We start from the raw sequence: 25502 nt of genomic DNA, 5'->3' as shown, positions 1-25502 counted from the left end.
CCCCTTTTGCGTCCTTCTGATAAGTCAACAGGGGAAGCCGGTTATGTGTTTCTAACGTAACGACTGAAGCGTTTCACTTAACAACGGTGGCAAAAAAAGAGTCACAAAATGGGGCAGAACGCATGGAACAATTCTCTGGCTTAACCAACAGAATTTGACTTTGCTTGTCAGCGGGTTTTTGGCACCTGCTTATCAGCTGCTTGTGGGAAATTTTTGCAGGGCCATTAGAACTTCGGTCACTAAAGAAAGTCGAGGACAGCCTGCATAAATAAATGTAAAGATACAAATAGAAATAAATATTCCTTCCTTATTGTGCCAAGGTTGTGCTGAGCCTTAGAGAAACTCAGTAAACCTGCCAGGCCATGCATAAATTGAGACGGAGGACAACTTCCCTCCTATAAATCCTGAGTAAGGCCACACCTGGAATTCTGCACCCAGATTTGGGTCACCACATTATGAAATTGGCTAACCTGGTTAGCCTGGCCTAACCTCCCTTTTTAATTGTAAATTTTAAATTTGTCTAAAATTTTAGGGGTGATTAAATCTGTTCTGGGCCAAATTTATTTAATTAGGTTTTTATACTGTTTTTAAAATTTTGTAATTCTGTGTGTTTTATCTCTTGGCTGTTCACCGCCCTGAGTCCCTCGGGAGTAGGGAGGTATATAAATCTAATAATTAATTTTTTTTTAAAAAAAAAGATGTTGAGCCTTTGGAAAAAGTACAGAGAAGAGCAACTAAGAGGATCAAAGGCCTGGAGACTAAAACGTGTGAAGGACGGTTGTAGGATTTGGGGTTTGGCTACTCTAGAGAAAAGAAGGACCAGCGGGGGACATGATAGCAGTCTTCCAGTATTTGAGGGGCTGCCAGAAAAAAGAGGGAGGTCAACTTATTTCTCCAAAGCCCCTGAAGGCAGGACAAGAAGCAGTGGACGGAAATTAATCAAGGAGAGAAGCAACCTGGAATTAAGGAGAAACTTCCTGACAATGAGAACAATTAACCATTAGAACAGTTTGCCACTGGCAGTTGTGGCAGCTTCATCACTGGAAGTTTTTAAGAAGAGACTGGACTGCCATCTGTCAGAAATGGTGTAGGGTCTCCTGCTTGAGCAGCAGGGGGTTGGGCTAGATGACCTCCAAGGTCCCTTCCAACTCTTATTTTCATTCTTAAAAGAAGGAGGAGGAGGAGGAGGAGGAGGTGGAGAAGGATCAGAGGGGGGAGGAGGAGGAGGAGGAGAAGAAGAAGAAGAAGAAGAAGAAGAAGAACAGGAGGAGGAGGAGGAGGAAGAGGAAGAGGAGGAGAAGGAGAAGAAGAAGAAGAAGAAGAAGAAGAAGAAGAAGAAGAAGAAGAAGAAGAAGAAGAAGAAGAAGAAGAAGAAGAAGAAGAAGAAGAAGAAGAAGAAGAAGAAGACAGAACAATCAATCTGGACTTGCTTCCAGAAGTTGCGGGTTCTCCATCTCTGGAGTCTTTTTAAGGAGAGACTGGACAGCCGTTTGTCTGAAATGGTGTAGGGTCTCCTGTTGAGCAGGGGGTTGGACTAGAAGACCTCCAAGGATCCCTTCCAACTCTGTTATTCTGTTTCATGAAAAGAAGGACTGGGGTGACATCATAGCAGTCTTCCAATATTTGAGGGGCTGCCCCAAAGAAGACGGGGACCAATTATTCTCGAAAGCCCCTGAAGATTAGGACAAGAAGCAACGGATGGAAACCAATCAAGGAGAGAAGCAACTTGAAACTGAGGAGAAACTTCTTGACAGTGAGAACAATCAACCGGTGGAACTGCTTGCCACCAGATGTTGTGGGTGCTTCACCCCTGGAAGTTTTGGCTTGTTGGCTGATCCATCTTCTGCCCGCCTTCTTCCTCACCAGCTTTTCGGCAGGGCCATTTCGTCACCCCCCCCCCCAAACTAACAGGACCCCAGAGTTGCTATTAATAATCTTGTCAAGGAGATTTAAAGCACTGGAAATCCCCCTCTGGCCCTTCCCGGGATTCGAGTGCCAGCTGCGGGATGCAACGGCCACCCATTAAGAACTACGCCATCCGTAAAGTTGCATTTTTCTCCCAAATAGGAGGGGGGAAGGGGAGACCCACTGCATTTCCCTTCCTGCTCACCCCCCCCCCACTCTCCCGGGCCTTTGGCTGCGTCTGCTGGGACGAACCATCGGATGAGGCCAGTGAAGTTTGAAAAATTCATTTTGATTGGCAGCCGGGCATGGAAAAATTCACAAGGCGGAGAGCACGCAGACTCCGAACTTGGAAAAGATGCGACTGGCTGGGGTTTTTTGTTTTTTTTTGAGTGTGTGTGTGTGTGTGTGTGTCTTAAAACTCTCGCAAATTGGCTGGCCGCTTTGCAAACCGTGGCCGAAGAAAATGCGTGGCGTTTCCTGGTTCTTGGAACTGGCCGCTGGAATCTTCCAGGACAGAGAAAACGGATTCCGATTCTCCGTCCAAGCAAAGAGGGAGGCCAAGAATTCGGAATTATCTGCGGTAGAGCAAACTCAGAAAGACGGGTTAGCTCCCGTCTGTGGCCAAGCCTATTTATTGGGTCTAGACTTACTTAGAGTAAATTTATGGTCACTTCGAATGTAGATTAATCGGCATACTTTAAAATGAAATTTCATTGCATACACCTCTACAAGGGGTTCACCACTTCCAATAGACACTACATAAACATGACAGAATAAATAAATAAATACAAAATTATGTATATATACCAGGGGTGAAATGCTCCCAGTTTGGACCGGATCGCCTGATCCGGTAGCGATGGAGGCGGGTGGTTCGGAGAACTGGTAGCAAAAATCCCTGTGGGCCCCCCCCCCATGCCCAGCTGAGCCACGCAATCATCCGAGCCTTTTTTTTAACTTTTAAAAGCATTTTTTCTACAACCTCTTCTGCTGAAAAAATGCTTTTAAAAGTTAAAAAAAAAGCCTCTCTTGATCAGGCAACTCAGCTGGGATCATCAGAGGCATTTAAAAGAAAAAAAGCCTCTCTTGATCAGGCAACTCAGCTGGGATCGTCAGAAGCATTTAAAAGATAAAAAGCCTCTCCTGATCAGGCAACCCAGCTGGGATCGTCAGAAGCATTTAAAAGAAAAAAAGCCTCTCTTGATCAGGCAACTCAGCTGGGATCGTCAGAAGCATTTAAAAGATAAAAAGCCTCTCCTGATCAGGCAACCCAGCTGGGATCGTCAGAAGCATTTAAAAGATAAAAAGCCTCTCTTGATCAGGCAACTCAGCTGGGATCATCAGAGGCATTTAAAAGATAAAAAGCCTCTCTTGATCAGGCAACTCAGCTGGGATCGTCAGAGGCATTTAAAAGATAAAAAGCCTCTCCTGATCAGGCAACCCAGCTGGGATCGTCAGAAGCATTTAAAAGAAAAAAAGCCTCTCTTGATCAGGCAACTCAGCTGGGATCGTCAGAGGCATTTAAAAGATAAAAAGCCTCTCTTGATCAGGCAACTCAGCTGGGATCGTCAGAGGCATTTAAAAGATAAAAAGCCTCTCCTGATCAGGCAACCCAGCTGGGATCGTCAGAAGCATTTAAAAGAAAAAAAGCCTCTCTTGATCAGGCAACTCAGCTGGGATCGTCAGAAGCATTTAAAAGATAAAAAGCCTCTCTTGATCAGGCAACTCAGCTGGGATCGTCAGAAGCATTTAAAAGATAAAAAGCCTCTCCTGATCAGGCAACCCAGCTGGGATCGTCAGAAGCATTTAAAAGAAAAAAAGCCTCTCTTGATCAGGCAACCCAGCTGGGATCATCAGAGGCATTTAAAAGATAAAAAGCCTCTCTTGATCAGGCAACTCAGCTGGGATCGTCAGAGGCATTTAAAAGATAAAAAGCCTCTCCTGATCAGGCAACCCAGCTGGGATCGTCAGAAGCATTTAAAAGAAAAAAAGCCTCTCTTGATCAGGCAACTCAGCTGGGATCGTCAGAAGCATTTAAAAGATAAAAAGCCTCTCTTGATCAGGCAACTCAGCTGGGATCGTCAGAAGCATTTAAAAGATAAAAAGCCTCTCCTGATCAGGCAACCCAGCTGGGATCGTCAGAAGCATTTAAAAGAAAAAAAGCCTCTGCCGATCAGGCAACTCAGCTGGGATCGTCAGAAGCATTTAAAAGAAAAAAAGCCTCTCTTGATCAGGCAACTCAGCTGGGATCGTCAGAAGCATTTAAAAGATAAAAAGCCTCTCTTGATCAGGCAACTCAGCTGGGATTGTCAGAAGCATTTAAAAGAAAAAAAGCCTCTCTTGATCAGGCAACTCAGCTGGGATCATCAGAGGCATTTAAAAGAAAAAAAGCCTCTCTTGATCAGGCAACCCAGCTGGGATCGTCAGAAGCATTTAAAAGAAAAAAAGCCTCTCTTGATCAAGCAACTCAGCTGGGATCGTCAGAAGCATTTAAAAGAAAAAAAGCCTCTCTTGATCAGGCAACTCAGCTGGGATCGTCAGAGGCATTTAAAAGAAAAAAAGCCTCTCTTGATCAGGCAACTCAGCTGGGATCGTCAGAAGCATTTAAAAGATAAAAAGCCTCTCTTGATCAGGCAACTCAGCTGGGATTGTCAGAAGCATTTAAAAGAAAAAAAGCCTCTCTTGATCAGGCAACTCAGCTGGGATCATCAGAGGCATTTAAAAGAAAAAAAGCCTCTCTTGATCAGGCAACCCAGCTGGGATCGTCAGAAGCATTTAAAAGAAAAAAAGCCTCTCTTGATCAAGCAACTCAGCTGGGATCGTCAGAAGCATTTAAAAGAAAAAAAGCCTCTCTTGATCAGGCAACTCAGCTGGGATCATCAGAGGCATTTAAAAGAAAAAAAGCCTCTCTTGATCAGGCAACTCAGCTGGGATCGTCAGAAGCATTTAAAAGATAAAAAGCCTCTCTTGATCAGGCAACTCAGCTGGGATCGTCAGAAGCATTTAAAAGAAAAAAAGCCTCTCTTGATCAGGCAACTCAGCTGGGATCATCAGAGGCATTTAAAAGAAAAAAAGCCTCTCTTGATCAGGCAACCCAGCTGGGATCGTCAGAAGCATTTAAAAGAAAAAAAGCCTCTCTTGATCAAGCAACTCAGCTGGGATCGTCAGAAGCATTTAAAAGAAAAAAAGCCTCTCTTGATCAGGCAACTCAGCTGGGATCGTCAGAGCCTTTTGAAAGCATTTTGTTTTACAACCTCTTCGCCGAAGAGGTTGTAGAAAAAATGGTTTTAAAAGTAAAAAAAACCACGCCCACCCAGTCACATTACCCCCCCACCAAGCCACGCCCACAGAACCGGTAGTAACAAATTTTAGATTCCACCACTGATATATACCCACATATATTATATGACACTGAGAAGCAACCCAGTCTAGTTTGGACGTATACATGTCCGTGGCGTGAAAACGAACCTTGTGAGTTTACCAGAGGGATGGCCTAGGGAACAAAGCTGTTACAGAATCGGGGAGTCCTGCTAGAAATACTCCGAAACCTCCTCCCCAGAGGAGAGCGACAAAAACAGACCGTGGAATGGGTGTCTCTGACAATGCTTTGAGCTCTAAGCACACAGCGCTTAAAAGCAGTACCCTGAATAATGGGAAACCAGCTTCCTATAAACGTCTCCGCTGTCCATACCACTCTCTGTAGGGACTTTCTATCTGAGGCACTGCGGCCACCAAACCAAACAAGGATGCAGTTTGTTAAAAGGCTCTCCGTTGTGGCTCTGTAAAAAGTGGCCAGGACAAGAAGGAGAAAGATGTGCTCTCCTCATCCGACGCAGGTAATGCAGACACTGGTTTACATGCTTCACTAAAGATGACGTGTGGAGAGACCGAGTCAGATTATTAGTTATCTGCAAAATCTCACCCAAATGAGGGGTCCATAAGAAACCTGGACTTCTTGGGATGGTTGACTCATTGGGTGTTGGTGGTCCTGAAATTACTGAGTTAGGAAGCTACGTAGGGCTTTCTAAGCCCCCAATAAAAATGTTTTGGAAAAGGGGATTTTTTTGGGGGGTGAAGGTAGAATAGAATAGAGCTGGAAGGGACGTTGGAGGTCTTCTAGTCCAGCCCCCTGCTCAAGCAGGAGAACCTACACCATTTCAGACAAGTGATTGTCCAGTCTCTTCTTAAAAACTTCCAGTGTTGGAGCACCTACAACTTCTGGTGGCAAGCTGTTCCACTGGTTAATTGTCCTCACTGTTAGGAAGTTACTTCTCAATTCCAGGTTGCTTCTCTCCTTGATTAGTTTCCATCTGTTGCTCCTTGTCCTGCCTTCAGATGCTTTGGAGAATAGGTGGACCCCCTCTTCTTTGGAGACATGATAGCAATCTTCCAATATTTGAGGGGTTGCCCCAAAGAAGAGGAGGTCAAGCTATCTTCCAAAGCACCTGAAGGCCAAGGAATTATGGATGGAAAACTCATCAAGGAGAGATTCAACCTGGAAATAAGGAGACATTTCCTGACAGTGAGAACCATCAACCCATGGAACAGAAGTTGCCTTTGGAAGTTGTGGGAGCTTCATCCCTGGAGGCTTTAAAGAAGAGACCGGACTGCTGTCTGTCAGAAATGGGATAGGGTCTCCTGCTTGGGGGGAAGGGGGTTGGACTAGATGACCTACAACAGGGATGGCTAACCTTTTTGCCGTCACGTGCCAAAAGTGGGGGGAACATGAGGGAGTCACACGTGTGTGTGGCCACACCCATAACTCAATGCACCCTGCCCCGCCCTCCATGCATGCACGCGCGACCCCCCCATTTGACCCCCACTTTTGGCACGTGATGGCACGGTGGGCCCAGTAGGCCCATTTTTTGCCCTCCCCAGGCTCCAGAGGCTTTCTTGGAGCCTGGGGAGGGTGAAAACGGCCTTCCCACCCCCAGTGTAGGCCCTCTGGAGGTCAGAAATGGCCCATTTCCCGACTTCCGGTGTGAGACCGGAAGGCCCATTTTCCGCCCTCCCCAGGCTCCAGAGGCTTTCTAGGATCCTGTGGAGAGCAAAAATGGCCTCCCCCGCCGGAGGCCATCCAGAGGCAGGAAACGGCCCATGGGCCCAGAAGGCCGAGCTGAGCTAGGGCACCACTCGTGTGCCCACAGATATGGCTCCACGTGCCACAGGTTTGCCATCACGGACCTCCAAAGTCCCTCCCAACTCTGTTAATCTGTATGAGACCGAAAAGCAGAGTATGGAAAGCAAAGGAGGAATGCAAACATCACTCTAGTCATTCGGTTTCTCTCTTCAGTGATTTTTTATATAAAAGAAAACAGAAAAAACAGACAATACATCTTGCCAGAGTCCTGCGTAAAAGACAATGCAACTCAGCAAATTCAGTATTATCCTAACATTTGTACAAGGGCTATTATTTATAGGTGGGTGCGCGTACCCACTTCCCCCGCATCACTTCTCGAAGATAAACAGAAACAGAACAGGGTAAACTATCATTCACTATCTAAGAACACAACCAGTAACTACACGCAACCTTCTGCCAAGCCAGCGTAAAGAAATCATTTGTAAAAGAGAAACCGGGAATGTTTAAAAGGAAGTTGTTTTCACATCGTTCATTCTCCTCCTCCGTGATTAAAAGTTTTGCAAGAGAAAAAGAACAATTTCAAAACGCAGGATTCCTTTTTGCTGAAGTCATAAAAAAAAAACCAACAATAACAATTCAGACTTAAGAACGGAAAACCACATTGACAAGCTACATTTTCATAACGTTGTTTTTTTCGGTTCCCTCTCCCGGGTCAACTCCAGCGAGTATCAATACCAAACGAAAAGAACTTATTTACTTATAGTTAACTCTTTGCAACGACAACAATCACAGCAAACAGAATCAGGTTGAATATTATCCTTATCTGAATCCTGTTTAAAAGGAAGGAACCCGTTCGAAGCTCAGCTGAAGTCCTATTTTTCCAGTGTTTTCACATTGACTTAAATAACAAAATAAGGCCCATCAGGTTTTATCCAGGACCACAACGTTTTAAATTTGTGACCAAACATTTTATACAATAAAGGCAAATAAAGAGTTAAAAGAGAACTGTTAAGAGGAAGGAAGCTTCCTTTTGCTGGAGCAAAAGTGGGGGGGAAAAAATCCCTACAGCTTTCCATTTATTGCTTTGTCCACCATAGCAAAATAAATGTGATAATTTGCCAATTTTCACAGGCTTGTTTAGCTGCTCTCGTCTTCTTCCTGCAACAATTCCTGAAAAGATATAGGAAAAATAAATGATTATTAACAGCATGTTGGATGCATCTTTTAAGACCAAGGTGGGCCCAAAGGAGCTTGAGAAGGGACCTGGGGTGCTGATTTTAACCCACCAACTCACCAAGGAATCTAAATTCCCTTTTCCATACAGGTAGTCCTCGACTTATGACTGCAGCGGAGTCCAAAATTTATGTCGCTAAGTGATAAATTGGTTAAGTGAGTTTTGCCCCACTTTTACGACCTTTCTTGCCACAGTTGTTAAGTGAATCGCTGCAGTTATTAAGTTAGTAACATGGTCATTAATCGAATCTGGCTTCCCCATTGACTTGGCTTGTCAGAAGGTCGCAAAAGTGGATCGCGTGACACCCCCCCCCCCAGGACGCTGCGACTGTCATAAGTGCGAGTCAGTGGTCAAAGCGTCCAAAATTTGGATCATGTGATATAGGGGGGATGCAGCAACGGTCGTAAGGGTGAAAAATGGTCATAACCCCCTTCCTTTTTTTTCCAGTGCAGTTGTCACTTCGGTCACTAAGTGAACTGTTGTAAGTCGAGGACTACCTGTAGCAGAGAACGGTTGTAACTCGAGGGTTGAATTGTGGACTCCTTGGTGCTCTCTGAGTTTGATCTAGACCTCTCATGACCCAGCTAGGTGGCATCATCAGTGCAGTTCAATTTCCGTTTATTACAGTCGCAGACCAGAGATCAGAACAAATAAAAACACTCTGTGAATATCCAACTAAAATTTCTAGAATAAAATAATACATAGGAAATAAAATCTATGTTAAAATCCAGCCTGTCAGTTACACAACTAGGCTTAAATGGTAACGATCTATAAACCGTGAGGGCCGTAGTCAATTTAATACTAAAATGCAACAGGAATAAGCAGGGCAAAAGGTTTGCCACATTTGTTGAATAAAATAGAGATGGTGGATTAGACCCATGTCTCCCACGAATCCCCAGGGCAGCTGCGCAGAATCTAGCCTCCCGTGATGATGTTCGTCGCACTGATGCTGATAACTAGTTGGGTCCTGAAACGTCTTCTTCAAGCCCACCACCGAGCTGAGAGACCATCAAAGACACGACAAATTCGCTTTGGTTCCGGTTTACCAATGTAGGGGCCAGCCAGAGGTGGTATTTGCCGGTTCTCCGAACTACTCAAAATTTCCGCTACCGGTTCTCCAGAACCTGCTGGATTTCACCCCTGGGGCTAAGCAAGGCTGGGAAAGACGGGAGCGAGCAAGAGAGATTTTTTTTTTTCCCAGGTGCGGGGAACAATTTTCCCAGGGATGGAGGGCTCCCCAGATTCACCCAAGCCAACCTCATCGGAGCAGCTCGGTAAAAACATTCCGCTGTTTAGGAAGCTGGAACATTCTTCCTAGCTCAGATCTTGGGGGCTTTGGGCTGATTGGCAACCATGAACAGATTAACAGAGTTGGAAGGGACCCTGGAGGTCATCTAGTCCAACCCTCCCTTCCCAAGCAGGGGACCCTACACCATTTCTGACCGATGGCAGCCCAGTCTCTTCTTGAAAGCTTCCAGGGATGAAGCTCCCACAACTTCCGAAGGCCACTTCTGTTCCATGGGTTGATGGCTCTCATGGTCAGAAAAATTTCTCCTTATTTCCAGGTTGAATCTCTCCTTGTTCAGTTTCCATCCATTATTCCTTGTCTGGCCTTTGGGTGCTTTGGAGAATAGCTTGACCCCCTTCCTCCTCTCTGTGGCAGCCCCTCAAATATTGGAAGATGCTCCCCTGTCTCCCCTGGTCCTTCTCTTCACTAGACTAGCCAGGCCCAGTTCCTGCAACCGTCCATCGCATGTTTTAGCCTCCGGTCCCCTCATCATCCTGGTTGCTCTTCTCTGCACTCTTTCTAGAATCTTCCTAGCTCAGATCTGGGGCTGATCGGCAACCACTAAAGGCCTAACACACCTTCTCCAGCCAAGATGCATGGGAGAGACACACCCATCCAGCCTTGCCGAGGGCCCCAGGTTGGGCAAGCACAAGAGGGCTCCTGTTGGCACCTGCCATCAGCTCTAGCAAAACAAAGGGAGATCTTTGAAGAAAGCCGGAGATCCATTTTGGTTTCCCAGGGCTGCTAGTGACATCTAGTGGCCGAGGCGGATATTCTCTTCTCTTTTTCCAAAGTCACAGAATCACGGAATAGGAAGGGACCTTGGGAGATCTTCTAGTCCAGCCCCCTGCTCAAGCAGGAGACCTTATAATATTTCAGACAAGTGGCTGTCCAGTTTCTTTTTAAAAACCTGGAGCATCCACAACTTCTGGAGGCAAGCTGTTCCACTGATTCATTGTTCTCACTGTCCGGAAATTCCTCCTTAATTCCAGGTTGAACCCCTCTTTGATTAGAATAGAATAGAATAGAATAGGAGCTGGAAGGGACCTTGGAGGTCATCTAGTCCAACCCCCCTTTGAAGCAGGAGACCCTATACCCAAAGGTGGGTTCTAAAATTTTTTACCACCGTTCTGTGGGCGTGGCTTATTTTGTGGGCATGGCTGGATGGTCATGTGACAATTCTTTAGGATTTAGCAGAGGTACTGGTCTACCAGGCTTTTAACTGCTTGCGGAGCTGTACCAGTCTATTCCTTTGTTTTTGCAGGCACCGGTCTACTCATTTATTTTCTTTTAACTCTGATCAGCTGTAGGGCGGCCCTTTGAAGCCCCGCAAGAGTTTAAACAGTTTTTTTTCCCTCTAGCCAATCAGCTGGGACTCAGGAGGCAGCAATAAATTGGGGGTGGGGCCAAATAAAAGGTAAGAATAATGCAGGGGGGGCAGGGGGGGCAGAACTGGTTCGGTGACATCATATCGTCACTGCTACCGGCTTGGCGGAACCAGGTGGAACTGGTAGGAACTCACCACTGCTATACCCATGATGGCGAACCTATGGCACGCGTGCCACAGGTGGCACGCAGAGCCGTATCTGTGGGCACACGAGCGTTGCCCTAACTCAGCTCCAGTTCGCATGCATGCGCCAGCCACCTGATTTTCGGTCCTTCCGGGCCCACCGGAAATCAGGAAATGGGCTGTTTCCAGCCTCTGGGGGCCGTGGAGAAGGCAGTTTTCACCCTCCCCAGGCTCCTAGAAAGCCTCTGGAACCTGGGGAGGGCGAAAAACAGGCCTACCAGGCCCACCATGCCATCGCGTGCCAAAAGCAGGGGGAGCTCGGGGGGATCACACGTGCATGTGCGGGAGTGGTGTGCATTGAATTATGGGTGTGGGCACACACGTGGACAAAACCCCGCACTCCCCCACCCTTGTGGCACGCGACGGCAAAAAGGTTAGCCATCTCTGTCCTATACCAATCCTGGAGAACATTTTCCCTCGGGTGCCGAATGTTTGTGTGCGTGAGTGCCAGCGCTCACGCAGGTGCTGACACCCATAATGCAATGCCCCCACGCAGGCCCCGCCCCTGCACATGCACGTGCTCCCCCGGCACTCCCCCCACCCCTCGTGCATGTACACCCCCCATGCTCCATTTTGATCCCTTCAGAGAGGCCTGCTAGCACCAAAATGGGGGGTGGGAGGGTGCACTGAAGCCTCCTGGGACCAAAAATGGGGCATGGGGGGGTGGCGTCCTCCCACATGCGCGCGTGACCCCCCCACCCCCTGGGCATGCGCGCATGTCTCCTGGAAGAGACCCAAAAACCAGCTGGTGGGGGAAGGCATGCGGGCATGCGCAGTGGAGCTGACCTGGGCATCGGCTCGCGTGCTCACAGAGATGGCTCCTTGTGCCACCTGTGACACGCGTGCCATAGGTTCCCCATCACGGCCTTATACCATTTCAGATAACTAACTGTCCAGTCTCTTCTTGAAAACCTCCAGTGATGAAGCAGCCACAACTTCTGGTGGCAGGCAGTTCCACTGGTGAATTGTCCTCACTCTCAGGAAGTTTCTCCTTAATTCCAGGTTGCTTCTCTCCTTGATGAGTTTCCATCCGTTGTTTCTTGTCCTGCCCTCATCAGGTGCTTTGGAGAATAATGTGAGAAGGACAATCTGATCCAGATTTCAGCGGACGAAAAGGAAAGGAAAACGCTGGTGCTACTTGAAAAGCAGAAAAGTTTTATTTCCAAGAGTCAAAGCCCATGGAAGGTGGATTACGAGATATGAGACCTTCTAGGAATAATATTTGCAGTGTTCTGCATCCTTTTCTTAATTGGTTTTCTTTGTTTATTTATTTGGCATTCTTATTCACCGGGAAAAAGAATTGATTAAGTCAAGGGATAATTGAATCATTTGCTTTCAAATATAACTGTTGTAATTAAGTTTACGGAGTGAAAATTAAGTCTTGTGTGTTGGCTTGTATAGCTTTTTTTAATAATTTAAAACAAGTATTTAATTAATTCCCATGTTTTTCCTTTCTGTTATTGCTTGCCAGCTCCCCCTCTCCCCTCTCCCCCTTATTATCATTAGCAACTTTCTCTCATTGATCTGTAACTTAGTCAATATGTGATTTCTAATGCAACATTTCTAATACTATTTATATAAATGTATGGATCCTTCCCACAATTGGTTGACTTCCTCTATTGGAAGACTGCTATCGTGTCTCCCCTGGTCCTTCTTTTCTTTTAAAGTAGAATAGAAGAGAGCTGGAAGGGATCTTGGAGGTCTTCTCGCCCAACCCTTGGCTCAAACAGGAGATCCTATACGGATTATCATTAGGTTATAGAACAATGGAACAACTTGCCACCAGAAGTTGTGAATTCTCCAACACTGGAAGTTTTTAGGATGAGATTGGACAACCATTTGTCTGAAATGGGATAGGATCTCCTGCCTGAGCAGGGGGTTGGACTAGAAGACCTCCAAGGTCCCTTCCACCTCTGTTATTCTGTCCTGTCCTGTCCTGTCCTGTCCTGTCCTGTCCTGTCCTGTCCTGTCCTGTCCTGTCCTGTCCTGTCCTTCTCTCCTCTCCTCTCCTCTCCTCTCCTCAGAGGGATACAATCAAGATCAAGGGAGGTACTAAGACCACTCTATAAAGCCTTAGTAAGACCACACCTAGAGTACTACATCAGTTGTGGTCACCACACTATAAAAAAGAGGCTGAGACTCTAGAAAGAGCGCAGAGAAGAGCAACCAGGATGATGAGGGGACTGGAGGCTAAAACATACGAAGAACGGTTGCAGGAACTGGGCCTGGCTAGTCTAGTGAAGAGAAGGACCAGGGGAGACATGAGAGCATCTTCCAGTATTTGAGGGGCTGCCACAGAGAGGAGGAAGGGGGTCAACCTATTTTCCAAGACCCCTGAAGGCCAGACAAGGAATAATGGATGGAAACTGATCAAGGAGAGATTCAATGTAGAAAGAAGTCCTTTTCGGACTGTGAGAACAATCAACCGATGGAAGAGAAGTTGCCTTCAGAAGCTCTGGGAGCTTCATCCCTGGAGGCTTTCAAGAAGAGACTGGGCTGCCATCTGTCAGAAACGGTATGGGGTCTCCTGCTTGTGTGGGGGAGGGGGTTTGGACTAGATGACCTGCAAGGTCCCTTCCGACTCTGTTAATCTCTTAAGACCTCCAAAATCCCTTCTGTAGCTCTGATAGAAAGTGGTGAGCCTTCAACGGCAGAGCCATGGAGGCCATCTCAGCCTTTCTGACCCGCCCCCCACAATTCCTGGGGCCCATTTGTATTTCACAGGCTCACTCACAATTCACTGGAGCTCGGACCCCACGTTCTCCGGCGGCTCGGCTCGGCCTTGAACGTCTTCTGGTTGGCTTGGGACTGGCAGCTGTTCTGAGGTTTCGGCTCTGGCGGGAACGTCTGCCTGACTCACCGGAGCCTCTGCACGGCCCGAGTCTTCAGGCTGGTCGGGAACCCTTGGCGGCCCTGAGGACTCGGTCGGCAGGGAGAAAGCGGCTTCCAACTCCTCTGCTTCCTTGTCATTCAGCTCAGGAAAGTCGGACGGTGGAGGCCAAGCACCCTCTTCGAAGGCCTGCAGCCTCATTTCCATCACGTTGCGAATTAAGCCTGGAGGAGGGACGAGGCTGGGCTGAGAAGGGGTAGCAGTAGCCATAGCCGTAGTACTTATATGCCGCTTCAGCCCCCTCTCAGCAGTTCACGTGTTGCCTCCAACAATCTGGGTCCTCATTTTACCCACCTCGGAAGGAAGGATGGAAAGCTGAGTCAACCTTCTGAGGCCCTTCCATGGCCTCCAAAGGCTGTTTTAGCTTTGCTTTGACTCTTGAAGCAATAGCAGTAGCCCTTAGACTTATATACCGCTTTACAGTGCTTTTACAGCCCCCTCTAAGCAGTTTACAGAGTCAGCATATCACCCCCAACAATCTGGATCCTCCTTTTACTGACCTCGGAAAGGACGGAAGGCTGAGTCAACCTTGAGCCAGTCAGGATCGAACTCCTGGCTATGGGCAAAGTCAGCCTGCAATGCTGCATTTTCCTTCCTTCCTTCCTTCCTTCCTTCCTTCCTTCCTTCCTTCCTTCCTTCCTTCCTTCCTTCCTTCCTTCCTTCCTTCCTTCCTTCCTTCCTTCCTTCCTTCCTTCCTTCCTGATCCTTACTCCTAGTGACCCTGGAGTAAGAGCCCCTGGGCAGTGGAAACCACGACGGCAGGTGCCTACAAGTCGTCCTCGACTTACAACGGATGTCGATTGGATAATCCTGACTGGACCTTTCGGGGGAGGGTTTTAATGATGCTTTCTATTTGTGATTTTCGCGCCTATTGCCTCAGACCTTGTTTTTCTTTAGTTGCATTCAGTTCATGCTCAGTAAAAGTACCTTTCTCTATGAAAATGGAGTTGGGGTTTTTCTTTCTTTTTTCTTTTTTTATAATTTTTATTAATATATCCTATACACCAATACACCAATACAATATACAATCCTGCCACCATGGTATCATGTGATTACATTGTCCATAAGTATAAAGTCATTCCTTTATACATACATATTTGCCATCATATATATATATACATCATCATATATCTATTCTATCCCACCTTTTCTGGACCCAGTCGTACCATAATGTCCAACTGTTATAAAATTCTTTTTAACCATTGATCAATCTAGTTAATCTATCTGATTCCGCACACTCATTAATTTTATATATTATTTTCAAATCCATCGGTAAGTCTTGATTTTTCCACCCCTGCGCATACGCTAATCTTGCTGCAGTAATAATGTGAATCAACAAGAACCATATATCTGATTTAACATTCAAAGGTTTTGCCCCCAATAGGAAAGGATAGGGGTTTTTCTTTCTTGAGTACTGAAAGGAGGCATACCTGACAGTAGGTGATACTACTACCTGAATCTTGATTTGGTTGTCTTAGGGGAGCCAAGTTTTGTCCACGACCCTCCAGTCGTCAACCTCCTTCCAAGAGACCCCAACCCAGCCCAACTCTGTATTTACAAGACCCCTTAGTGGGGAGGGATGGGTCAGTTAAGGGGGAGGGTCCTTGTTTCCTTAGGACAACATGGGATGACCCCTCACCACCCAATGGTTGGGGAATGGACCCTTACTTACTATCAGCAATGATTCGGCCGAGGGCGCGTCTTTCCATCAGGTCTTCCATCTTATCCATGATCCATGGGATGAAGCCTGTCTCAATGTCTGGGGAGTAAAAGAGAAGGCGTCACCATCGCAAGGTCTCCGTTTGCCAAGGGACAGAGCACAAGGCCCATCGTCCCTGGCCGCTATGGCCTAGGGCTGCACACTACCCTCCGCTGAACTACAGAGAGCTATTCAGGCCACCAAGGAGCTCAACCTTGGGTCAAAACCCACCAGCAGTAGCTGAGAGGATGTCATCCATGTTATGTAATTTCTATAGTGATGTCACGAATCATGTGACATCCATCACCCACCCACCCCATTCACCAATGGTCACGTAAGGACAAAGGAGTCTCTACAGAATAACGTCTGCATTTCCTGCATCGGATGAGGAGAGCGCCTCTTTCTCCTTCTGTCCTATCCACCGAGGCACAATTGAGAGCATTTTAACAAACTGCATCCCTGTTTGGTTCGGTGGCCGCAGCACCTCAGATAGAAAGTCCCTACAGAGAGTGGTGAGGACAGTGGAGACGATTATAGGTAGCTCGCTTCCTGTTATTCAGGATGCTGCTTATAAACGCAATGGGCTTAGAGCTCAAAGCATTGTTAAAGACCCCACACACTTTTTTTTAAATCTGCCTCCCTGTAGACACTCTTAGTGCAAGCCTTTTTATAAAAAAACTTTTATAGGAATTGGGATGAACCGAATTTACATGTGGACAAATGAGAAAATGTTGAATTCTGTAACAGGAAAAGGTTGAAACTGACCGGTCCCTCCGCCTGTGCTAGCACTGAGGATTAAATCAAAGCACAAAAGACCTCAAACGGGGTCTTTTCCGGTTCTACCGTCAAGCAGGCAATTCCCAGCACCGAGCAGGGAAATCCACTCCACCCCACATCCCGCCAGCACCTCTTTCCACCGGATCGTAGAAGTATCCGCTGTCCCGCAGGCTGCCGAAGACAGACGGGATGAGATCGGAGAGGTAGCGTTGGGCGAAAGCTCGAGCGGCTATCTTCTCCGCCGTTTCTTTCTCCTTCTGCAGCATTGCCATCTGCTGCTTCTTACGACGTTCCTGCGAAGGAAAGGAGATGGATGACACAGAGTCAACTGATCCTTGACACTCGTCTTTGGCTCGAACGGACAATCCCAGGAGTGTTCTCTCCTGTTTTCTGGTTTTATCTCTCTCCTCTGTAATTCCCAGACCTCAAAAGAAGGGGGTGGGTGGGGAGGGGAGGGCACTCAAGGCCCCCCTCCCCAAGGCATCACCTGGTCAGCTTCCTATCCATGCTTGCCCTGTGGAAGTTCCTGGCATACGTGTTTGGCAACGTTGTTTGGATCGTGATCCAATCTGGAGCAATGTTCCTCAAAGTTGGTCACTTTCAGATAGCTGGACTTCAATTCCCAGAATTCTGGCAATGGAAGCCCAGCTGTCTGAAAGTTGAGAAGCACAAGTCTGCAGTAACCCATTTGTCTTTGGACCTCAGGAAGTGTCCTGAGTGTTGAGAGGGCCACGTCTCGTGCAGGACCCTGGTGCTCTCAACCAGGCTTGATGGGTGTGTCTCCCCCGTGCATCTTGGTTGGAGAAGGGTGTGTCAGGCCTTCAGTGGTTGCCAAGCAACCCAAAGCACCTTAAAGATGCTGTGGAGTTCGCCAGTCTCTCAGGTGGTGTCTGTAAGGGACGCCTTCCCTCGACACCAGAATTGGAAGGAGGAGGAAGAGGAAGGAGAAGGAGAGAAAAAGAGAAGGAGGGAGAGAAGGAGAAAGAAGCAGAAGCAGAGGAAGAGGAAGAGGGAGGAGGAGGAGGAGAAGAAGAGGAAGAAGAGGAAGAAAAAGAGGAAGAAGAAGAGGGAGGAGGAGAAGAAGAAGAGGAAGAAGAAGAGGAGGAAAAAGAAGAAGAAGGAGGAGGACGAGGATGAGGATGAGGAGGAGAAGAAGAAAAAGGGGAAGAGGAAGCGGAAGAGGGAGGAGAAGAAGAAGAAGAGGAAGAAGAAGAGGAAGAAGAAGAGGAGGAAGCGGAAGAAGGAGGAGAAGAAGAAGAAGAGGAAGAAGAGGAAGAAGAGGAAGCGGAAGAGGGAGGAGGAGAAGAAGAGGAGGAAGAAGAAGAGGAAGAGGAGGAGGAGGAGGAGGAGGAGGAGGAGGAAGAAGAAGAAGAAGAAGAAGAAGAAGAAGAAGAAGAAGAAGAAGAAGAAGAAGAAGAAGAAGAAGAAGAAGAAGAAGAAGAAGAAGAAGAAGAAGAGACACTGCAACTGTCATAAATATGAGTCAGCTTCCAAGCTCCTGAATTTTGTTCAGGTGACTGACCATGAGGATGCGGCAACGACCGTAAATGGGAAAAATGGTCGTAAGTCACTTTTTTCGGTGCCATTGTAACTTTGAATGGTCACTTAAATGAACTGTCATAAGTCGAGGACTTAGCTTTAAAAAGAATCCGCTTTCTTTCCTCCCTGCCGGGGTGTGTACCTTTTCTTCTCGGTGTCTCCTCTCCTGCTCTTCAAGGCGCTGGACCTCAGCGAGTTCCGCCGCCCGCATCTCAAGGAAGGCGTACTGATGTGCCCGCAGATTGGCCAGTTCCTCTTCTTCCATCACCTCCAGCAAAGCCTGTTCGATCGTTTTGCCCACCAAGACCTCAAGCATGGGACGGACTTCGATATCAAAATCAAAAAGCTGAAAACAGACCCGAAGCGGGAAACGTTTATTCGATTTAAGAGAAGAGACTTTTGGGGGATCGTTTTCTGCAAATTCCTCAAAACTTCCTGGGAAAATTTCGAGAGAACCTTCAAATCACAAGGCAAAGCATCTTCCCCTTAACGGACACAACTGGGTCCAGAATCTTGATCATTGAACAAAATGTGACCGTTGAGCGAGACGCCTTGTGATTGCTTCGCTCGACGACCGCAATCCTGGTTTTTCCAGCTGCGGTCGTTAAGCGATCCCCATGGGTCTTTAAGTGGAGCTCTGGGGAGAGGGGTCTGTGCCTCCTGGCACGGCGGGGTGGGGAGACCTTCTCCTCACCCCACCCCAGCCCTCTCCTCTTTCTACAGGGGAGAAGGAATTTGAGAACAAGAGCCATGGTCAGATTGCGGTATTGCAGGCTAACTCTGCCCACCGCCAGCAGTTCGATCCTGAAATCATCTTACACAGACTTGTATCAGGATTCGATGTCGTCTCAAATAATTTCAATTTCAAACAATTTCAAACAAATAGTCCTTGATCAAAATCTTTCATTTATTAGGCACAACAATCGAAACTCCGACTCAGTTGTAGCCAACACTGACTTCCTGGTCCAAACCCACCCTTTCCTTTCCCCACTGCTCTGCTTCTCATTGGCCATCTTCCAAGTCACTCTGCTGTTATCTACTACTTCAGCTCAAAGGAATTTCCCCCCCTTCCAACCCATCTCCTAGGGGATAGTATCTCCAGGGAAAATAAGTAGGTGAAAAGTCAAGCGTCCTCTTGCCAGATGCCTCCACCCTCTCCTTCTAATGTCAGCACTGGAGTGAATGCAGCTTGGAGTGCTGACAACTTGGTTACAATGGGGTGGGCAGCGAGGGATGGTTAAGGGGGGGCAAAAGTAGAACTTAGGGATTTTGGCGCGTGATGATCAGTTCTGGCTTTGCGTCACTGCAGTAGGCCTGATCTCTCCTAAACCTATACCTTTCCCAACAAACGGAACTAAGGATCATCTCTACTCAGAGGTTTTAAGCGGTGGCCGGTCTGACAGCAGTTTTCAGAAACCCGTACCTCTCCTTCCCATATCTGCGTTTCCACGTCTCTGCCGGTCTTCGCAGGGATGAAGAGCGGGGTGGCCGGCCGGTCCAGAAAGGCATCCGTCTGACACTCCACATCGACCTCGATGATGCGGTCTGACAGTTCTTCCAGGTACAATTCTGAAATTGCATTCGGAGAGCTATTACGCCCGGTCCTTAACATTCAACAAACGTCCATTCCTGTTTTAAGCACTGCAAAGAAGAGGAGGGGGGGAGGGGGGTCAAGCTATTCTCCAAAGCCCCTGAGGGCAAGACGAGAAACAACGTATGGAAACTGATCAAGGAGAGAAGCAACCTGGAACTAAGGAGAAACTTCCGGACAGTGAGAACCATTAAACAGTGGAACTTCTTGCCACCAGAAGTTGTATATGCTCCAACGATGGAAGTTTTTAAGAAGAGATTGCACAGCCATTGTCTGAAATGGTATAGGGCCTTCTGCTCGAGCAGGGAGGGCTGGATTAGATGACCTCCAAGGTCCCTTCCAGCTCTATTTTGGGTGATTGATTGATTGATTGGATTGATTGAAATGGTCTAGGGCAGTGGTGAGCCTGAGTGGAGTAGTGGCGTAGGAGGCTAATGCCTCCTACTAAGGCAGCATTTAACATCCAGCTGCCTGCAATTACTGCGAGTTCAAATCTCACCAGGCTCAAGGTCGACTCAGCCTTTCATCCTTTCTAAGGTAGGTAAATTGAGGACCCAGATTGTGGGGGGCAATAAGCTGACTTTGTAAAAATATACAAAAGTATGAAGGTTATTGCTTAGTGCATTGTAAGCTGCCCTGAGTCTCCGGAGAAGGGCGGCATATAAATCAAATTTAAAAAAAAAATTCAAGTAATTTAACAACCGGTTCTCTTCCCTAAGGATTTCTTCCAACAACCACTTTGCCAAACTGTTCAGAAAGTTAACAACCGGTTCTCCCGAAGTGGTGCGAACCGGCTGAATCCCACTACTGGGTCTAGGGTCTCCTGCTTGACAGGGGGTTGGACTAGAAGACCTCCAAGGTCCCTTCCCTCTCTGTTATTCTCTTAAACCACTTCGCTGCCTCAGAGGAACTCCACGGGAAAAAAGTGGGAATGGGAATGCAATTGGCAGGGTTGTCTAGAGTGGGTCCCCTTTTGTGGATCACAACGCACGGCATCGCACACGGGGTGTCCTGTGGGGGAGGGGGAGCTGCATCATGCAGCTTTTGCTGGGGTGGGGAAGGAAGGGAGTGGAGCGAATGCCGAAAGGGAGAATGGCAAGAGGATCTCCCATCTCACAATGCTGAGAACTAGGAGGAATGAATGAATGAATGAATGGACAGAAGTAGGTGGATTTCAACTGCCAGAATTGTCCCATATCTTAAAGTGGCCTGAATGACAGAGTGAGAAGAGACCTTGGAGGTGTTCTAGTCCAACCCCCCTGTTCAAGAAGGAGACCCAATTTACACAACTGGCTGTCCAGTCTCTTCTTAAAAACCTCCAGTGTTGGAGCACCTACAACTTCTGGTGGCAAGCAGTTCCACTGGTTAATAGTCCTCAACTGTTAGGAAATTTCTCCTTCGTTCTAAGTTATTTTATTATTATTATTATTATTATTATTATTATTATTATTATTATTATTATTATTATTATTATTATTTATTAGATTTTTATACCGCCCCCTCTCCCGAAGGACTCGGGGCGGTGAACAGCCAAAATTAAAAAACATACAATATAAACAATTAAAATACGTTTAAAACAGAATTAAATCTAAAATGGCTCCCCAATTTAAAACGCCTTACCCATACCCCTATAAATAAGATGAATTTAAAATTTAAAAATTTAAAATTTCCACATTTAAAAAGGGGGAAGATTTAGGCCAGGCCAGCTTGATAAAATAAAGTTGCTTCTCTCCTTGATTAGTTTCCATCCGTTGCTTCTTATCCTGCCTTCTGGGGCTTTGGAGAATAAGTTGAACCCCCTCTTCTTTGGGGCAGCCCCTCAAATACCGGAAAACTGCTATCATGTCTCCCCTAGTCCTTCTTCTCATTAAAGTAGCCATGCCCAGTTCCTGCCACCGTTCTTCGTTTTAGCCTCCAGTCCCCTAATCATCCGGGTTGCTCTTTCTGATTTAAAGACCGATTCTGCCCGATTGGAAAAGCTCCTTGATTTCCTCCCTGCCCCCATGAGTTAGAGGGTGGCATTTCACTGAATTTCACTTTACCCGTCTGGACATCCACGTGGCGCCTGCCCTCCAGGGGTTCTGGAGTTCTGGTCCGCAGCTGCTCCTTCGCTCTCTTCCTCGCCAGCATCTTCCGATGAGCTTCACGCTGGCGTTGTAGCTCCAGCGGATCAGGCTCACTGCTCTGGAATGCCAACCCACAACCATATGGTCAAGTTTCGGGGAGTTCCAAAGACGTTTCCTAAGCTGGAGACGCAATGCTAAGGCTCTGGAACAGCCTGGTTCCCTCCCAACCCCCCCCTTTTTAAAAAAAAGAATCTCCTAAGAGACTCTTCGTGATGTGGAGAGCGCCCACCCCAATTGCGCCCAGAATCTTGATCGTTGAGCGAAAAGTCGTCGTTCCGCGAGACACCTTGGGGTTGCTTCGCTCGACGACCGCAATCCTGGGCTTTTCAAGTTGCAGTTGTTGAGTGACCGCACACTTAACACAATTTCCTTGGGTGGATGGAAGGAGCATGCCGGCTTCCAATGGACAAGCCGGGGTCCGTGGCCAAAGAAGAACGTGGAAAGGCCTAACGTGCATGGCCGGGAAGTGTTGGGGTCTGCCAGCAGCCTGTGGAGCTGGCAGCGGAGTCAGACAGTGAGGAGGCTGAGGAAGAACAGGGGCCAGTCCTGGAGGCTGAGGAAGGCCCAGATGAGGGCAGAGATGGGGACGGGGCCATCGGGGAGGGATGTGCGGACTCCGGAGCCTCCAGAGGCTGACAGTAGAGAGGCAGAGGAACGGGAGGAGCCTGTTCCTAGTGCATGCATGAGAAGAGCTGCCAGAAGGCAGGAGCAGATAAAGCAGAGAGGACGACTCAGGAGTAAGGCCAAGAGATGACTGGCCCCTCCCATAAGGCTTAAAAGACCAGCAACGGCTCTTGGCCTCTTTGTCGGAAAACAACGTTGATAGTCTTGCTGCACTTATCTCTCGTCGGCGTCTTCTGCTTCTGAACTTTTGCCAAGAGAAGCCTTTGGCACTTTGCCTAATTATCCCCAAAGGTCAGAGATAAACTGAAGAACGGTGTTTTGAGGACTTTGCTTTCATTTCATTTAGAATACGCTGAGAATGAGTTAATTCTCAGCTGTTTTAATAAAATCTGTTTGTTTTTTTGGGACTGTTTTGCATTTAATATCAACTACGTGGGCCTGGGTCACAACCGGAAGGGCTGGGCTAGATGCCCTCTAGGTCACTCTCCAATTGCATTTAAGGACAACATATTCCCCACCCTCACAGCAAAACCTCTTCCCCAAACCCCTGTCTTGTAAAAAAAAAAAAAAGGCCAGGCTGAGGATGGATTTGAATTCGGATCTCCCCCTGCCAGTCCAATCCCACCCCGCTATGCTGGCAGGACCCCTTAGTTCTAGGGCTGTGTCTCCCCCACCTCTCCCCTCATATTAGTACTGTGGGGCCAAGGAGAGAAAAATCTGGCTCGTGTCACTCTGAGAGGCATGGAGGATGCTGCAAGCTCAGCTCTCAAAGTTGGCATCTTCTTGGGCATCCCTGATCAAAAGCAGAAAGCGGAGCTGGCATACATTTTCCCACTTAAACAACACAGCTCCACTTTGTTCCAAACTTTTTCTAAACAATCCGCTGAGCAGGCCTGTTTTAAAACGGACACCTCCCTCCCCGAGTAAAAAGAAAAGCTTCAGGGAAGAAAGGCTCACCCAGGGTAACACGTGGAGGGCATACGTGTTGCCACGAACCACTCTCCGCTCATACATGAGGTTGGCATAGTGAACCGGTTCCTCCTCCCTGGAATAGTAAAAACGAAAGAGAATGTTAACAAGCAGGTTGGGAAATGGTGTTTGATGTTTGTTTGCAACGAGCAGGAGCTGCCAAAGTCTAAGATCGGACATGGTGAGTTGAGTAGGCATCTAAAGCAGTGTTGGTCAGCGTTGATGATTTTTTTTTTATTGAAAAAGTTTTACAAACATCAATTTCCCCCCTTTCCCCCCCATCCCTCCCTTACCCCCCCAAACCCTCCCCCCTCCCCATGACTTCCCCAAGGTGAAATCCATCCACATTATATTATGTCACACTTTACCAGCCCTCCATTCTCCCCCCTGTGTAGTTTACAATTCTACATAACAATAAACTATTTTGCCCCCTATAAACTATACATTTCTACACAACATTTAACTTCCTAGTTTGATATTTATTCTGCACATAATCTATCCATTTCTTCCACTCCCCTGCATAAGTATCTTGAGTCTGGTCTTTTAAGTATGCTGATATCTTCGCCATTTCTGCAAAACTGGCCATCTTCAAAGTCCATTCTTGAATTGTAGGCATGTCATCCCTTTTCCAATATTAACTTAGCAATCAATAACTTAGCAGCTGTCACCATATACAATATCAATTTTGTTTCACCCACTGAAAAACCCTTAACTATACCCAGTAAAAACAGTTGAGGAGAAAATTGAATTTTCTTCTTCGAAACATTTTGCATAACCCACCAAATTTTTATCCAGAAAGCCTTCGCTTTCTTGCATGTCCACCTGCGTTGATGATTTGAAGATGGATGGACTTGGATTCCCAGAATTCCCCAGCCAGCGTGCTGGCTGGGGAATTCTGGGAGTCCAAGTTCATCCACCTTTATGTTGCCCCAATGTTGACAAACACTGATTTGTAGGGTGAACAGAAAGCAGAAAAAGATCCTTGCCAATAAGGGTAACATGACAGCAGTCTTCTAATATTTGAGGGGCTGGCCCATAGAAGAGGGGGGGGGGTTCAACCTATTCTCGGAAGGCAGGACAAAAAGCAACGGATGGAAACTCATCAAGGAGAGAAGGAATCTGGAACTAAGGAGGAATTTCCTAACAGTGAGGACGAAGAATAGACTAGAATAAGAATAGACTGGACTAGACTAGTCTGGAAGGGACTTTGGAGGTCTTCTAGTCCAGCCCCCTACTCAAGCAGGAGAACCCATGAAATTTCAGATAAGTGACTGTCACTTCCAGTGATGGGACGCCTACAATTTCTGGTGGCAAGCTGTTCCACGGGTTAATTGTCCTCGCTGTTAGGAAGTTTCCCTTTAATTCCAAGTTGCTCCTCTCCTTGATTAGTTTCCATCCATTGTTTCTTGTGGGTCATCTAGTCCAACCCCACCCTGGCCCAAGCAAAGGGAGGGTCCTCTCTGGATTTGGAGACCCCTGATCTGGAGCTGAGTAGGGGGAGGGAGGAGAGAGAGCAAAGCAGGAGGATCTGGGTAGCAATGCCAAGGGAGCGCCCCCTTACCCACAGAGAGGGGCAACACCCCACCCTCCTTGCCTGCCATCCGAAAAGCCTTAGGGGGAAACCGGAGACCCTCCTCGGCCGGCCCTCATCCCGCCTGGCACTCACAGCTCATTGGCCTCCAGGGTCGTCCGGTACCGCTGTCGGTTGGGCACGGCCCGAGGCTGGCTGCAGTACGAGTAGGTGCCCGTGGCCACCCCACCCGCCTCCTCCCGGTTGACCAACACCGAAGTGGACGCCATGCCGGCCTGCAGCCGCCTCCTGGCTCAGAGAGGCCTGGCTGGCTGGCAGGCCAGGGCAACAATCCTCCTTGGCAACCGTTGCCCGGCGACCTGGGCAGGCTCCTAAGCAACGGTTGCCAAGGTAAACTGAGCCCCTCCCGTCCCTCCCAGCAAACAGACAGCGGGAGCCGGGCTGAGGGCAAGCGGGCACCCGGGCGGGGGGGGGGGGAGGGAATGCCAAACTGGGCACCCCTTTTCTGCCAGGGAGGGGGGATCCTTTTGCGTTTGACTGGCAGCCCAGCCGAAAGGGGCCGGTTTGCGTGTGTTGATCTGCACCTGTTGAACAGCAGGCTGCAGGATTCTGCTCTGACACACACACACACACACATACACAGTCACACCCCCTCCCCTCTGGACTGTCACATTTCCTTTCC

The 25502-nt window shown here is 47.7% G+C and overlaps 1 protein-coding gene across 1 annotated transcript; it reads right to left on the bottom strand.

The window, feature by feature from the left end:
• Positions 1-7182: 7182 nt before the first annotated feature.
• On the bottom strand, positions 7183-25453 carry LOC117656221 (radial spoke head protein 3 homolog B-like). Its single transcript, XM_034404328.3, has 9 exons — positions 24956-25453; positions 23278-23365; positions 21613-21754; positions 19403-19548; positions 18122-18325; positions 16571-16733; positions 15637-15723; positions 13809-14128; positions 7183-8152 (listed from the first exon to the last, which is right to left on the bottom strand). Exons 1-8 carry the CDS (start codon positions 25087-25089, stop codon positions 13812-13814), a joined length of 1281 nt encoding a protein of 426 aa, XP_034260219.2. The 5' UTR covers positions 25090-25453; the 3' UTR covers positions 7183-8152; positions 13809-13811.
• Positions 25454-25502: the final 49 nt, after the last annotated feature.

The sequence above is a fragment of the Pantherophis guttatus genome, chromosome 1 (genome assembly GCF_059756535.1).
Source record: "Pantherophis guttatus breed Tessera chromosome 1, ASM5975653v1, whole genome shotgun sequence".
NCBI lineage: Eukaryota > Metazoa > Chordata > Lepidosauria > Squamata > Colubridae > Pantherophis > Pantherophis guttatus.
This window is presented reverse-complemented; position numbering and strand designations above follow the sequence as displayed.

What these genes read in the sequence shown, in the direction of transcription:
- LOC117656221 (XM_034404328.3), bottom strand. Translation starts at nt 25,089, where the DNA reads ATGGCGTCCACTTCGGTGTTGGTCAACCGGGAGGAGGCGGGTGGGGTG. An exon ending in CCCTCCACGTGTTACCCTGG is followed by an intron (nt 21,755 to 23,277) that starts GTGAGCCTTTCT and finishes TTGGCATTCCAG; the next exon opens with AGCAGTGAGCCTGATCCGCT. An exon ending in CGCAGATATGGGAAGGAGAG is followed by an intron (nt 18,326 to 19,402) that starts GTACGGGTTTCT and finishes GTCTGTTTTCAG; the next exon opens with CTTTTTGATTTTGATATCGA.